The 14,893-nt window shown below is 34.8% G+C and overlaps 1 protein-coding gene across 1 annotated transcript; it reads left to right on the forward strand.

Moving 5' to 3' along the window:
• The first annotated feature begins 327 nt into the window (after positions 1 to 327).
• Positions 328 to 6,166, forward strand: LOC112695230 (ion channel CASTOR). Its single transcript, XM_025747484.3, has 12 exons — positions 328 to 832; positions 919 to 993; positions 1,094 to 1,702; positions 1,895 to 2,077; positions 2,375 to 2,434; positions 2,509 to 2,712; positions 3,274 to 3,522; positions 3,732 to 3,830; positions 4,214 to 4,408; positions 4,596 to 4,688; positions 5,211 to 5,474; positions 5,632 to 6,166. Exons 1-12 carry the CDS (start codon positions 500 to 502, stop codon positions 5,848 to 5,850), a joined length of 2,583 nt encoding a protein of 860 aa, XP_025603269.1. The 5' UTR covers positions 328 to 499; the 3' UTR covers positions 5,851 to 6,166.
• The last annotated feature ends 8,727 nt before the right edge of the window (positions 6,167 to 14,893 follow it).

A 14,893-nucleotide genomic window follows, 5' to 3' on the forward strand; every position in this document is an offset into this window, starting at 1 on the left:
ATTTTTAATTTGCTAAAAAAATATTCAGTTAACTCTAATATTTTTTACATTATAAAAGATTTAATTACAAAATTAAAACAATATAAAAATATCATTAAAAAAATATAAAAACCTAATTAAAAATGAGATAAAATTATAAAAACTAATAGAATAATTAAATTATTTTTTCTAAATACATATACTAATTAATTTGTTTTTAATACGTATTAGTTAATTTTGGTGGAGAGCTTACGTACTTGCATAAGTACCTGTTTGTTTTATAGTGAAAACTCAGCTTCTATCGACCTAAAGTTAATATTTAAGAGTTGGTAGATACTTTGATTGTTTAACTAAATTTTCATTTAAAGATCAACTTCACCTCAGTTACTACTTGTTTTATTAGCTATTGACTTGTTTGTAATGGGAGGCTTGGCAGTTGGCACTAGGCAGCAGCCAAAGCAGCAGTGTATCACCAACATAATGTCAACGATGGACTAATGGACAGGTTGTAATTTCGAATATGTCCCTTGATTCGGAGACCTCAACTGCCGCCACGTCCGGCAGAGATTGGTTCTTCCCGTCACCGTCGTTCTTTCGCTCTTCTTCTTCGCAATACGGCCGTCGATTCTACTCAAACCCAAAGCCTTCCTCCTCTCATCCGATCTCTAATCGGCCCCCGGCAGCGTCAGCCTCAGGCATCCGTCATCGCCGGAGAGTCAAATTCGCTCGGAATCCGACTCCCGCCCCCACTCCCGCTCCCACTCAGGAGCTACCACAGATATCCGATGCCAAAAATGCTTCCAAAAACAACCTCTCTTTCCTTTCTCAATTTCGTTGCCACTTGGCACTCGCTGTAAGTAGCTGCTCAACCTTCTCTTTATCCATTCATCTATGTGTTTCGTTTGTTATAACTTCAACAATCGCGTGGTGTGGGAGCAGACGTTGACAATTGCTGCTTTATTGTTGCTGCTACTCAGAAATATGCATCTTCAGAGCCAAGTCAAAAAGCTGCAGGCAATTCTTGTTCTCTATAATGCTACATATATGCTCATTCTTTTCTGCTTAATCAAACTTTTGTCCTTAATCATCTTCATTTACTTTAATTCTTTCGTAGGGTGAGATTCTCAACCTCAACCTCAGGTTACGTGCATTCCATGAGTTGGACTCCATGAACATTACGAGTTCCACATTACTGGACGATCATTTTTCAAGTGAAAACTTGAGAAGAAATCTATCTCTCTTTTTCTCTTTTACACTTCTATTCATCCCCATTTTTATTTTCAAGTATATAGACTACGTATCAAAATCAAGATTTTCTGAGAATATATCAGAACAAGTTTCACTAAACAAGCAAATAGCATACCGGGTTGATGTATTTTTATCAGTTCATCCTTATGCTAAGCCACTTGTGCTGTTAGTTGCAACATTACTGCTAATTTTACTAGGAGGATTGGCCCTTTTTGGGGTAACTACTGAGGATCTCGCCCACTGTCTTTGGCTATCTTGGACCTATGTTGCTGATTCTGGCAATCATGCTAGCTCCCAAGGTTCTGGTCCGAGGTTAGTTGCGGTTTCAATTAGTTTTGGTGGGATGCTTATATTTGCAATGATGCTTGGACTTGTCTCTGATGCCATTTCTGAGAAGTTCGACTCACTGAGGAAAGGAAAAAGTGAGGTAGTTGAGCAAAATCATACTTTGATTCTTGGCTGGAGTGATAAATTGGTAAGATTCTAGAATTACTTTCTACCGGATTTCATTGTAGTAATGAATTATTCGTTAAAAACAAAACTATTCAAACATATATAAGTCAGCTGTTTATTTATTTATTTACTTTTATCAAGATTTTGTGCATCTCCCTTTGGATATTTTAATTTCTCATGCATCTGAACCACAATAATATGATTGGGTGTGCAGGGTTCATTACTAAATCAACTTGCCATAGCCAATGAGAGCCTGGGTGGAGGAACTGTTGTAGTGATGGCTGAGCGAGACAAAGAAGAAATGGAGCTTGACATTGCAAAAATGGAGTTTGATTTCAAAGGAACATCCGTCATATGCAGAACTGGGAGCCCACTGATTCTGGCTGATCTTAAAAAGGTATATGGTTCTTCTTTATATTTCCAATTGGAATTGTTATTTTCTGTTGGTCTAGTTTGATATATGAATTCTAACATTTACCAACATATTAAGAGTGTCAACCAACCTCAAGTATCCATGTTGATCCATGTCTCACCCATTTCTGTTGAGGTCTGGCCAAGGAATTATTAAGGAAAGGGAATACCTTTCTTTAAGGTGGCTATTTGGCTTAGTTTTACATGTTTTAGATAATTAAATGTGTTCATTGTTTCTTTTAGGTCTCTTTTCCCGCTTGATCTCACACTATGTGATCTACAGGTTTCTGTTTCAAAGGCGCGTGCAATAATTGTCCTTGCTGAAGATGGGAATGCTGATCAGGTCAGATTGAGTGAAATCTACTACAGGTATTAATAAGAAGGGACAACTATTAACTTGCTTTTAATCTGGTGCAGAGTGATGCACGTGCTTTGAGAACAGTCTTAAGCTTAACTGGAGTCAAAGAACGATTAAGAGGGCACATAGTGGTCGAATTGAGTGACCTGGACAATGAGGTCCTTGTTAAACTTGTTGGGGGTGATCTTGTTGAAACTGTTGTAGCTCATGATGTCATTGGCCGCTTGATGATTCAATGTGCCCGGCAGCCTGGTCTTGCACAGGTCATAGTCTACTACTTTTCATGATAAAATTTTAGTTATATGATGCATAAGGTTAATCTAGTTTGTCTTTTGCTTAGTTTTTTTGTTAAAATCTTTTTAATAGAAAAAAAGAATTGTTTGCAAGCCTATGATTAGTTTATAGACCTGATTGGAAAAACTATTATGAGAAAATTGAATGTGTGTTATATGATGTTTAAAATTGTATAAGTGATCTACAATATATCGTACTGCAATTATCACCCACTAATTGGTAGATACTAATTTGCTTAAACAGAAAAAAAAAAAAAAACCTCAACAAACTACATTGTGGTTGATAGTTTACATTTACAAATTACAACGTGTCATGTATCATTTATATTATTTTAGGCTTCTTCGCTATATTGAGATTTTTTTTATAGGATGATGTTGTTTTTATGGCTTCCGTATGGTATGTTCTCTTAGTTTCCATTACAGATCAGTTTGTGATGATATTATGACTCTATCCCTTTTATGATATCTCCTCTATAATAAAGTTTAACATGCTAGTAAGTGAAATGCAAACTTGTGGGCTTTCATTGTCAGATATGGGAAGATATACTTGGATTTGAAAATTGTGAGTTCTACATCAAAAGATGGCCACAGTTGGATGGAATGCAATTTGAAGATGTATTAATCAGCTTTCCTGCTGCAATTCCTTGTGGGATCAAAGCTGCAACATATGGTGGTAAAATTATTTTGAATCCAGATGACTCCTATGTTTTACAAGAAGGGGACGAAGTTCTGGTTATTGCAGAGGATGATGATACTTATGCCCCAGCGTCCTTGCCTATGGTGCTTTGTGAACTCTTAAGCATGACAGAACTGATAATATAAAAAATGGAATTCATTTTTTTGTTTTGTTTGTTAAGGTCTAATAATGAACATTTCACAGACTGCTCAAAGAATAGTCCTAGCCCAAGAATTCAATAATATTATATTTTGCAGATGGATGAGAACACCAAATGATATGGTTCCTTGACTCCATTCCTTGTTGATATCAGGTTTGGAAGGGAAGCTTACCGAAGGACTTTGTTTATCCAAAGTCTCCTGAAAGAATACTTTTTTGCGGTTGGAGGCGTGATATGGAGGACATGATCATGGTGATTCTATTTTTGGTTTAGGAACCTTTTCAAACTCATCACTTGGTTGTGACGAATTGAACTATTTTTGTGAGATTACTGTTACATATTGATTGCTGACAGAGAATTTAGTGTTAAAATGGGTCAATCATCTTGCCGAATAGGTTTCTTGCGAAACTGCATACTTGAATGCCCTTAAAACTGACATTGATTTACATGATTCCAACATTAAAGGATGTGACATGTTTGTCATCTATCATACCATGTTTTTATTTGTTTTTATTAATGTTCTTATTATGTTAAAGTAGTCTTATGTTAATAATCTATTCATCTCTACGTATTATTTTTTATGAGCTATTATACTTTCTTATTTTGGTTGTCCAAATTCTCTCTGTTCCTTCTAGGTTTTGGATGCATCTCTAGCACATGGTTCAGAGCTCTGGATGTTCAATGATGTTCCTGAAAAAGAGAGGGAAAAGAAACTAACTGAGGGCAGCCTTGACATAAATCGATTGGAAAATATATCTCTGGTTAATCGTGAGGGGAATGCTGTTATACGTCGTCACTTAGAAAGTCTTCCATTGGAATCATTTGATTCTGTATGTGACATTTATGAAATTCCTTTTTAGGCATTATTACTACATGTTATCCAGTAGAGATAATTATGGTAGTAGCATGTAGCTAGTGCAAGTAGGGTTAAAGTTATGCTATCATATATGGTGTTAGTTTTTAAATTGTGTCTATATGATTATGTTGGCAACTTATTTTAGTTTCTGGCATTTGCAGATATTAATTTTGGCTGATGAATCTGTAGAAGATTCAGCAATTCAAGCTGACTCCAGATCTCTTGCCACGCTACTTTTAATTCGCGACATACAAGTGAGTATAGAGTATGGAGCTTTTTGCTACTCAACAAGCATTCTTGTCCTTTAACTGTAGACATAATGCACAGAGCTGTTAAGCTAAAGCAATAATAACATCTAAACATATTAATATGTAGGATTACATGATCGGATATTTTGGCAGAATTCCAGTATTTGTTCTATATGGTTTTGTCCCCATGATGCAGCATGTAGTCCACATTGTCCCATTAAATTGCTTTTAGTTCAGTACATTTATAATTGGATCATCATGTGTGGCTTCCTTTGTTAAGTGTTACAATCATTATTGCTGAAGTTCTTTGGTTTGTATTCTAAGTCCAATTGGTTGAAAGAATCATAATTTTCTTCTTACTAAATTCAGAGGCTTTAGGATTCATCTACAAGGTAAAATTTCATGGTAGATGGTAATGTTAAGTTTTTTCTATTCTCTAGTGTCTTAGGCTAAAAAGTAATACTAGAATATTTAGTTATCTTTTCTTTAATGTTTTGTATCTAAAAAGTATGTATGTTTTGAGTTCAGGCTAGACGTCTTCCTTATGAAGCTATGGCCAGTCAAGCTCATGGAGGAAGCTTCTCAAAAGGCTCATGGATTGGGGAAATGAAGCAGGCTTCGGATAAATCAGTTATAATAAGCGAAATTTTGGATCCTAGGACAAAAAATTTGTTATCTATGTCAAAGATTAGTGATTACGTTTTATCAAATGAACTTGTCAGCATGGCTTTAGCCATGGTTGCAGAAGATCGGCAAATAAATGATGTATTGGAAGAGCTCTTTGCAGAGGAGGTACTGTTCTTATAGCAAGAACTGATAAACTAGTTATTTGATATTATAGGAGCAAAAAGACCAAGTTTTTTGAATTAATTATGCGATAATATAATTTTTTTTTAAAATTACTTCAGTCTTTGATAGTTTAATAATTTCTTTTCTGGATCTTTGTCAGGGAAATGAGATGCACATAAGGCAAGCAGATCTCTACCTCCGTGAAGGTGAGGAATTAAGTTTTTATGAAATAATGTTACGGGCTCGGCAGAGAAGAGAGATAGTGATAGGGTACCGTTCAGTGAATGCAGAAAGGGCTGTTATTAACCCCCCAGCGAAAACTGAAAGACGAAAGTGGTCATTGAAGGATGTCTTTGTGGTCATTACTGAAAAGGAATGAGTTATTTGTCATTTGTGGGCAAGACAAACCTGTATGTTATCCACACTGTTGATCTTGGAATTCTAAAGTACTCTTGAATGCTCTGGAAATTGAAAAGAATCGCTTATTTGAAAAATGCTGATATATACCAGTTCTGAGTCTTGTGGAAAACACTTGTTCTTTGTATTAGTTCTAGGAGAACGTCGTGGCTTTCTGAAATTGTTTGGAAGCCGTATATTTTGGTAATATGAAGGTAAGGTATCCTTTTAAGTTTTTATTAGTAGTTTCGCGTTGTAATGGATTGCTTGAACCAATGCAAAAGTTTAGTTATCCAGTAGCATACTTTTTATACAATCTTCATAAAGATGATTGTTTTACTATTTATGGAGTTCTTGTGTGAAGTAAAACGAAAAAAAAATAAAAACAAACAAACAAACAATATACGTGTTACTTAAAAGAACAGTGTGAGAAAATTTGTAACTATGGATTTTGTTATCCTACACTCATCATGAGAATTAGGAAGACAAACATCTTCCATATTTTTACCCAACTTATCTTCACAATGGCGTCGTCATGTAGCCGATCCCACTTAGTAGAACAAGACTTTGTTGTTGTTATTGTATTTTCAAAAACTATGTAACCAAAATATTTTAGATTATTTACTAAGTTTATAGACATACTTAAGATTATTGAGATAAAACCGTGGTATGGGTGACAAATTGTTCTTCAATGCTGGAATCTATTAAAAAGAATATATATAATTAAAACTTTACAATATTTACCAAGTTCATAGGGATGTTAAAATTACATATTATTTGAGATAAAAATTAAAATTTATTTTGGACACAATCTATTATCTAAGAGGCCTAAATTCTTTTAGATTTAATCTATGGTTCAAAAAACCTAATTTCCACTCTTTGGGCTCTTTTAAGGCCCAAATATTTTTGGACTAGCTCCGTGTAGCTTGATATCGCCTTAACAGCTTTTCGAATTCATAATTCGAAAAGATCCTCCAATCCATAACTACCCTCAAATATTTAGGATCTAATAGAAGGAGTAAATATCCAAAATCGTCCCTAAAAAATACTCCGATCTTCATTTTGGTCCTCGAAAGATAAGGTTAATTAAAATCATCCCTTCAAAAGATAAAGTTAATCGAAATCGTCCCTGAAAGATACACGATTCGTCACATTAGTCCTTCCGTCAGTTAGATGATGACATGTCACGTTAAGTGCCACGTGGCATATGATGACGTGGAGGGCTAATGCCACGTGTCACAATATGATTGGTTGACGTGTCAAATCAGTGATATCTGGCATGACACGTGTCAGGTCAGTGACACGTGGCATGCCACGTGACACTTGACAAGTAGAAAAGTTATTTATAATTAAAATAGTCCTTCAAAATTCAGACGTAAGTCATTTTCATCCTTGAAATTTTAAAAATTAATTAAATTAGTCTTTATATAAGTTTTTTTCTTAATAATATTAAATTTAAAATATTTTTTTATACTACTAATTTTAATAGAAATGTAATTGACAATAAAAAAATTAGTAATTGTATCTTTTCTTCTTAAAAAATTTTTCAATAAAATTATCTCTCTTCTTTAATTCTTCTCAAAATCTCTCTTATTCTTTTCTATTCTAAAATCTTTTTTTTACATTATTATTACATTTTGCTGGAATATATATATATATATACACTCAAAATTGAAATGAATGTATTTGTTAACCTAAACAAAGTTATATGCTTAAAATCAAAATTTATGTATGTTAACCTAAACAAAGTTATACCACTATTTTTTTTTACTACATATTTTTTTTTCCATTACGGTATTATTACATATAGGATATAATGGTAGTGATATTAAAAAAAATTATATAATCTATCTCAAACATATGAAACACACAAAAATTTATTATGATCATTGCATGTAATAGCTTAAGAAACAATTCGTTTAGCATATATATATATATATATATATATAATAATAATAATAATAATAATAATAATAATAATAATAATAATAATAATAATAATAATAATTAAGCAACAAATTTTCAATATTTTGTAAAGTTTGAAATTGAAGCAAAATTTGTGGATCTTCTTGAATTTTGACTTTTAATATTTTGACTTTTGAGTATATATATATTCCAGCAAAATGTAATAATAATGTAAAAAAAGTTTTAGAATAGAAAAGAATAACAGAGATTTTGAGAAGAATTAAAGGAGAGAGTAATTTTATTGAAAATCTTTTTAAGAAGAAAAGATACAATTACTAATTTTTTAATTGTCAATTACATTTCTATTAAAATTAGTAGTATCAAAAAATATTTTAAATTTAATATTATCAAGAAAAAATAAAAAAAAACTTATATAAGGACTAATTTGATTAATTTTTAAAATTTCAGGGATGAAAATGACTTACGGGGTATCTTTCAAAGACTATTTTGATTATAAATAACTTTTTTACATATCAAATGCCATGTGGCATGCTATGTGTCACTTACCTGACACGTGGCATGCCAGGTGTCACTGATCTGACATGTCAACCAATTATCTTTTAACACGTGGCATTAGCCATCCACGTCATCATATGCCACGTGGCACTTAACGTGACACGTCATCATCCAACTGACGGAAGGATTAACGTGATCAATCGTGTATCTTTCAGGGACGATTTTGATTATCTTTATCTTTCGAGGACCAAAATAGAGACCGAGGTATCTTTTAGGGACGATTTTGGCTATTTACTCCTAATAGAAGCATTCAACTCTTTCAAGTATAGAATCTATCCTACTAACCTTGCATTTAAGATACCCACTAACTTGAGAGTTAGAGTATCTTTACAGATTTCCACCCCCTCTTTTTGTTAACATTGCTTGGCAGCCATTTGTGTACCGAGAAACCAAATGAAAATCCAATGGCCTCTGATCACTCGTATTCATAGAATTTACCAGAAGCCAACAGGGAACACGTCCCCTTGGAGAACTATGAGGCAAATGGTGGACAAATACAAAGTGTGGTGCATACTGAGATGCCGTCATCAGCCACGACACAATTGAAACTCACACTACAAAAAGAATGCTCAATACTGTTGAATTTACTGTTAGATTTAGCGTAGGATATTAACAGCAGATTTACTGGCAGATTTGGCAATAAATTTGTTGGATAAAAAAAGTACCATTGGATTCGGTTTTCTGACGGTAAATTCGCTAGTAATGATTGGAGAGAAAAAAAAAAGAAAAAATGGTGCGATCATTACCGTTGAATTTGCTGGCAGATAAATCCGTTGATAATCCGAATTAGTGCAATGCTGCATTTTGGTCATTCGCAAAGCAATCCGCCGATAAATCCGACGATACTCTTGTCCTAAATTTAAACCGCAAACCCACTTCCCCTCATTTTTGAACTACTCTCTCTCTTTCTCTCTCTAACCTTATCTTCTCTCTCTCTCCCTCTCTTCCTCTCCCATAAACCACCTTCGGTAGTCCCTCCACTAACGTTGACCACCACCACCAATGTTCAAAGACTGCGTAGACTCTTTACGTTGCGTTGGTCACTCTATCACGGCCATTTTTGTCCTTTCTGCCACTGTTGCCGCCGCCACTGTTGCACCTTTGTCGCCGCTGCTCCTTGTATCGCCGGAGCTGCCTCCTTCCTCCCTCCAGTTATGTTGTCCTCCTCCTTCTTTCAATTATTTTTTAATTTATTTTTAAAATATCCTAATAATACAATCTTGCTGGTTGGTCACCGTTGCCACCACTTCGTCGGAGCTGCTTCCTTCCTCCCTCCAAGTATGTTGTCCTCCTCCTTTTCCCTATTTTTTTTCAGATTTAGTTCATCTATTAGTTTAGATTTAGATTTTTTTAATTCTATTTTGATTTTTAGGGATTTTTTAATTCTATTTTGATAATGTTGTGTTTGAAATTTTGTTTATAATTCTAATTTTGAATTTTGTTTTGATGATTTTGTATTTATTATTATGATTTCTGTTTATTGTTTTGATATCATGAAGAATAAAAGTGATTGTTTCTGTATTGTTAAGAGTTTGTTACTTAAGTTTGCATTAAAAATGTTGATGATGTATTAAATGTTTAAAAAGTACAAGTCAATTTTGGGGTTTTGAGAATTTTAATTAGGGTTGAGGTTGGTGTGGTTGATTTTTTTGTATAATTGAATTTTCAATTTGAAAATGATGAGGATCATATCAGTTAGAGTTAGAAATGCCATTAATTATTAGTATTCCTTTAGTTTTTTTAAACTTTAGGTGGTGTTTTTTCGTTATTGTTGTTTCTGTTTTGCTTTAGCTTAGGACTAGTGATGCCTATGTTATCATTTGAAGTAGTTCATGTTCAAGTGTTTTTCTAAATTGTTTAAATTTTCTCTGGTATTTCATACTATTATTTTGAAGTGGTTCATATCCAAATATTTTCTGAGATAAATTATATAGGACTGTACTATTCTATGCACGATAACAGCCAAGGATAATACTGCCGTGTAAAAGAGCTTTGTGCTTCGTTCAACGAAGTCACTATCCAACATATACTTAGAGAGAAGAACACAAGGGCAAACTTGTTATCAAAGTTTATCACTACAAAGCCAAATGTCGAAAATCACTCTCTGATCCTTGAAATAGTTAAAGAGTCATCTCTGACCTTACTCATCAACCAAGAAGAAGGGGAGGATTGGATAGCTCCAATCAAGTGGTTTATCAAAGAGGGTATACTCCCGAATGACCCGACTAAGGCAAAAACCATAAAAAGTGAGGTCGTGAAACATACCATACTACAAGGAAGGCTATACCAAAGAGGCATTTTACAGCCACTATTAACATGTCTCTGGCTAGATCAAATGGAGTATATTATGAGGGAATTGCATGAGGAGTGCTGCGGACACCACACAGCAAGTCGTTGACACAAAGGTTGGTGAACGCAAGTTTCTATTAGTCCACAATGATCAAAGACTCCATGCAATTTGTCAAAACGCGTCAAATGTCAAGAAAACTATGATTTTCACCAAGTGCCCGCCCAAGAGTTAACCTCAATAATGACATCCGACCATTATCAATGTGGGAAGTCAACCTCAAGGGGCCTTCCCCGACGGCCCCGAGACAAATCAAGTACATAATCATAGCCATCAATTATTATACGAAGTGGGTGGAAGCAGAGGCCCTAGCTAGCATCACAGAAACTCACTGCAGGAAGTTCGTCTGGAGTTAGATAATCAATCGATTCAAAATCCTCGATGTCATCTCTAACAACAATACTCAATTCACTACTAAAAAAAATCCGAAGTCTTCTCGAGGGATTAAGAATTTGGTAGCACTACTCCTCAGTAGAACACTCGCAAGTGAACGGTAAGGTAGAAGAAATAAACAAGCTTATTCTCAAATGGATCAAAAAGCGAATGGACTAAAAGAAAGGGACATGGGCAGATGAGCTCAATTTCGTCTTATGGTCCTACCAAACTACACCAAAGTCCTCGATAGGTGAAACGCCTTTCCATCTCACTTATAGTATTGAGGCCATCTTACTAGTTGAGATCGGGGAACCCAATCCTAGGCTCTTTTAAAAATTTCAATGTAAAAGCTAAGAAAAACTTAATAGACGAGGTAAAAGCTATGACTCGCTTAAAGGAGGCAGCTCTCAAGCAACGAATTTCTCTAAGGTACAATCGGGTAGTAAGAAGAAGGACCTTTAACAACGGTGATTTGGTATTACGCCACAACAACATCGGAGCTGTTAGGCCAAGGGAAGGCAAGTTATCACCAAACTAGGAAGGATGATACCAAGTTCGCGAGTCCTATGGAGAGGGAGCATACAAACTCAAAAAACTCGACAATATCGAGATCTCGAGATTCTTGAACGTTGCTAATCTTAAGTGATTTTATTATTAAGGTCAAGTGAATGTCGCTATTCATTTAACATTTATTTGATTTAGATATATTTCGTTTTCCTTTAGCATTTGTTCTTAGTTTTATTTTACCTTGTAAATTGGATTGGTTTGCAAATTCATTAATAAATGGGTACTCTTTCCTCACCTAAGGAACCCATTAACGGTGAAGGAAGGTTTTAATGGTGCCCAAGCATTTTATTATTTCGTTTCTATTTATCATTCAAATCGGTTCCACGGGAAGTGATTAATCTCAAAGCCATTTTGCCCATAGTAACGGATATCCAACACAATAAAGTGGAAAATGATAAAGTATACAACTTGGCCAACAAAAATGATAAAAGTGTAATAACTTAACCAAAAATACAAAATAGTTTCATCGGCCCCTTAGGTAGCAAACAAACATTCTAGACAAATATACAAAGTAGATAAAAGAGAGAAAAATAAACTAAGCTTTTCTCTGGATTGGAATATCAACAATTCGCCCATCCTTGATAATCTTACAAGCGTCGAGAAGTGAGACATCAATATCAGGGGCAAGAAGCAACACATGTGATTTTAAGATATCTTAATTTGTCAAAAAGTACTTCCTTAGCATTCTTCACAATCTCCATGTTCCTCTTCTTTAAACCAGCAGCTACCTCCTCTGCTTCTTTAGCTTTCTTCTTTGCTTCCTTGGCACGACATTTAGCTATTGAAATCTACAAATGAAGCTCTGTCGGTAAGCCGTTGGATTTCATTTTTTGCATCCTTAACCTTCTTTTTAGCATCGACCTTTGCAGTCTCGGCAGCCTCTTTCCGTTCCTTCAAATTCACAAGATAAGTTTGAGATTGACACAGTTTCCCATATAGCACACGAGATTAAGTAGGAATAGGCTTTGCCTTTCGAACAATTGCTGCAGAATGAAGCAAGGAACAATAAACCTACTTTGCTTGAGCGGAAAGATCACAATCCAGGAAAAAGTTCCCAGTTTTAGGAAGCAAGTATTCAATTATGAAACCCAGGGAATCAAAACTTTTCTACATCACCATCGGAGAGACGCCATCTTTACCCTTACTGCTGCCCCCACTTTTCTTCCGTTTTTTCTTCTCGGGATCAGCGTCCAGGATGACATGCAGGTCATCATCTTTTCCCGTGCCATGAGATATGTCATGCTGAAGGATAGCGTCAGAAGTTACTTTTCTCAGTAGCATTCTCCTCCTTTTCTTCTTGCTCCACCTTATGAAAGTTGGCCAAAGTCACCTGTCCACCAGCCATAGCAACTACAAAAGAAAAATGAGCAAGTTAGAATCATAAGCTTGAAAAATATAAAGACGTCATAGGAAAAGAGCATGAAAGAAATAGTAGAAACCTACCGATGTACTAACATTTAGCTTCACGGTCACCCATGTCTAGCCAAGGATTAAGGGCACTAGTTCCCCATATCACACAACACATCGGTGACATTCTGACCTACTTGGTACAAACCTTGATACATGACCTTTATCAAATAGTCAACCCCAACATCATAGTTACTGTAAGTCGGAAACCTCCTCTAACCCTCCTGAGTTAACCGAAATGGATGTTATCCCTTAGCCATCCTAACCTTAAAGTATTGCTCCTTGAATTTGTGAAATAAATCCTCAAAGAGCCCAAAAATTTTACGATTTTAAACCGCACAAAAGGACATGTACCCTTTCTAACGCTTTTCCTCCCAATTCGGTATGGTCAAAAGGAAAAAGAATAGGAAAACCTCCAACTCGAAGCAACTAATAGTAGCCTAACTATTAGGATGAAGTTAGGAGAGAGTCACGGAGCAACAGTTAAGGAGGGCAATGACAAAGGGTGAAAACAAGAACCTAATCACCAGTATAGTTAACATGAATTTGTACACCTACATCCAATCTGGAATGTGCAGGGCCGAGAGATTTATATAGCAAGCACACTCCTGTGCGTCCAGGAAGGAAAGGTCATATTGTTCCTCCGCAGTACCACCTCCACATATATCCCTGATTTCTCGAAGCTCTTGCAAATCACCCTCATTGGGCTGTAGAGGGGTTTCCGTCACGTCAGAAGTACACTAATAGTGAGTATTGGGAACTCCTAGGTCAAGAAAAACAAGCCCCCGAGGTTGGAGATTAGGAATCCTTCATGCAATACCTACAAATGGGGAACCACCACTATCATAAGCCTAATATTATACTTCAACGAAGAAGATTAAGCCATTCAATTAGCTATTCCTACTTAAAATAAGACTACACCACAGATACAACAGTGGTACCCCTTATTTTTACCAGATAATCCTATTATGAAAATTCAAAATTCTCAGAGTTACTTATTAAACTAAGAGAAAAATACAAAAGCAAAAACGTAGCAAGAGAAAATTAGGAGGAAAGGGATAATGAAAATGAACAAAATGTACTAGAAATATCGACAAAAACAGGCAATAAATGAGCACAACCACTTCTTGTGAGCCGCAGAATAGGGAGAATGAAAAAGGAAAGAAGAGAGAAAGAAAGAAGACGAAAGTAGAAAGGGAAGATCAATGCAGAAAATGAACGGTTTTCAAAAGCTATATAACTTTAGCGGGCGCGAAGGAAACCAATAGCGTGGGGCTGAAAGTGTGATTGTAATTACGCTTGCATTTAGCATTAAAAATCCACTCACATCAACTGATGTGACACCTCTAGAAGCGTGATCGATTGACCATGAGCATATAACCTAGAAGCTTCAGATTAACCGCAGCAGATTCACCATATATAAATTTAATTTAAGGTAAAGTATACTTTTTATTACTAAAATTTGCTAAAAGGTTTAAAATATTCTTAAATTTATTTTGTTTTAATTTTATTGCATATATTTTTTATTTGCATCTTAAATTTTCAAAAAACTTAGGACTAACGCAGTAATAATGATTGATAACTAAGAGTCAATGACAAAACTGCGTCTGACTTGTTTACGTTAAATGTTGTCCTTGTAAAGTTGTTGCTAAAATGGTCCTAAACTTCTTGAAAAATGAGCTAACGTGGGTACATTTGATACAAATTAAAATTTTTTAGCACAAAATTAAAACAAAATAAAATTTAGAATTACTTTTAAAATTTTCTTAACAAATTTCAGGAGCGAAAAATATACTTTATTCTTTTAATTTAATTTAAAGAGAAGTTTGATATTTTTCAAAATAAAGAT

The sequence above is a fragment of the Arachis hypogaea genome, chromosome 6 (genome assembly GCF_003086295.3).
Source record: "Arachis hypogaea cultivar Tifrunner chromosome 6, arahy.Tifrunner.gnm2.J5K5, whole genome shotgun sequence".
NCBI lineage: Eukaryota > Viridiplantae > Streptophyta > Magnoliopsida > Fabales > Fabaceae > Arachis > Arachis hypogaea.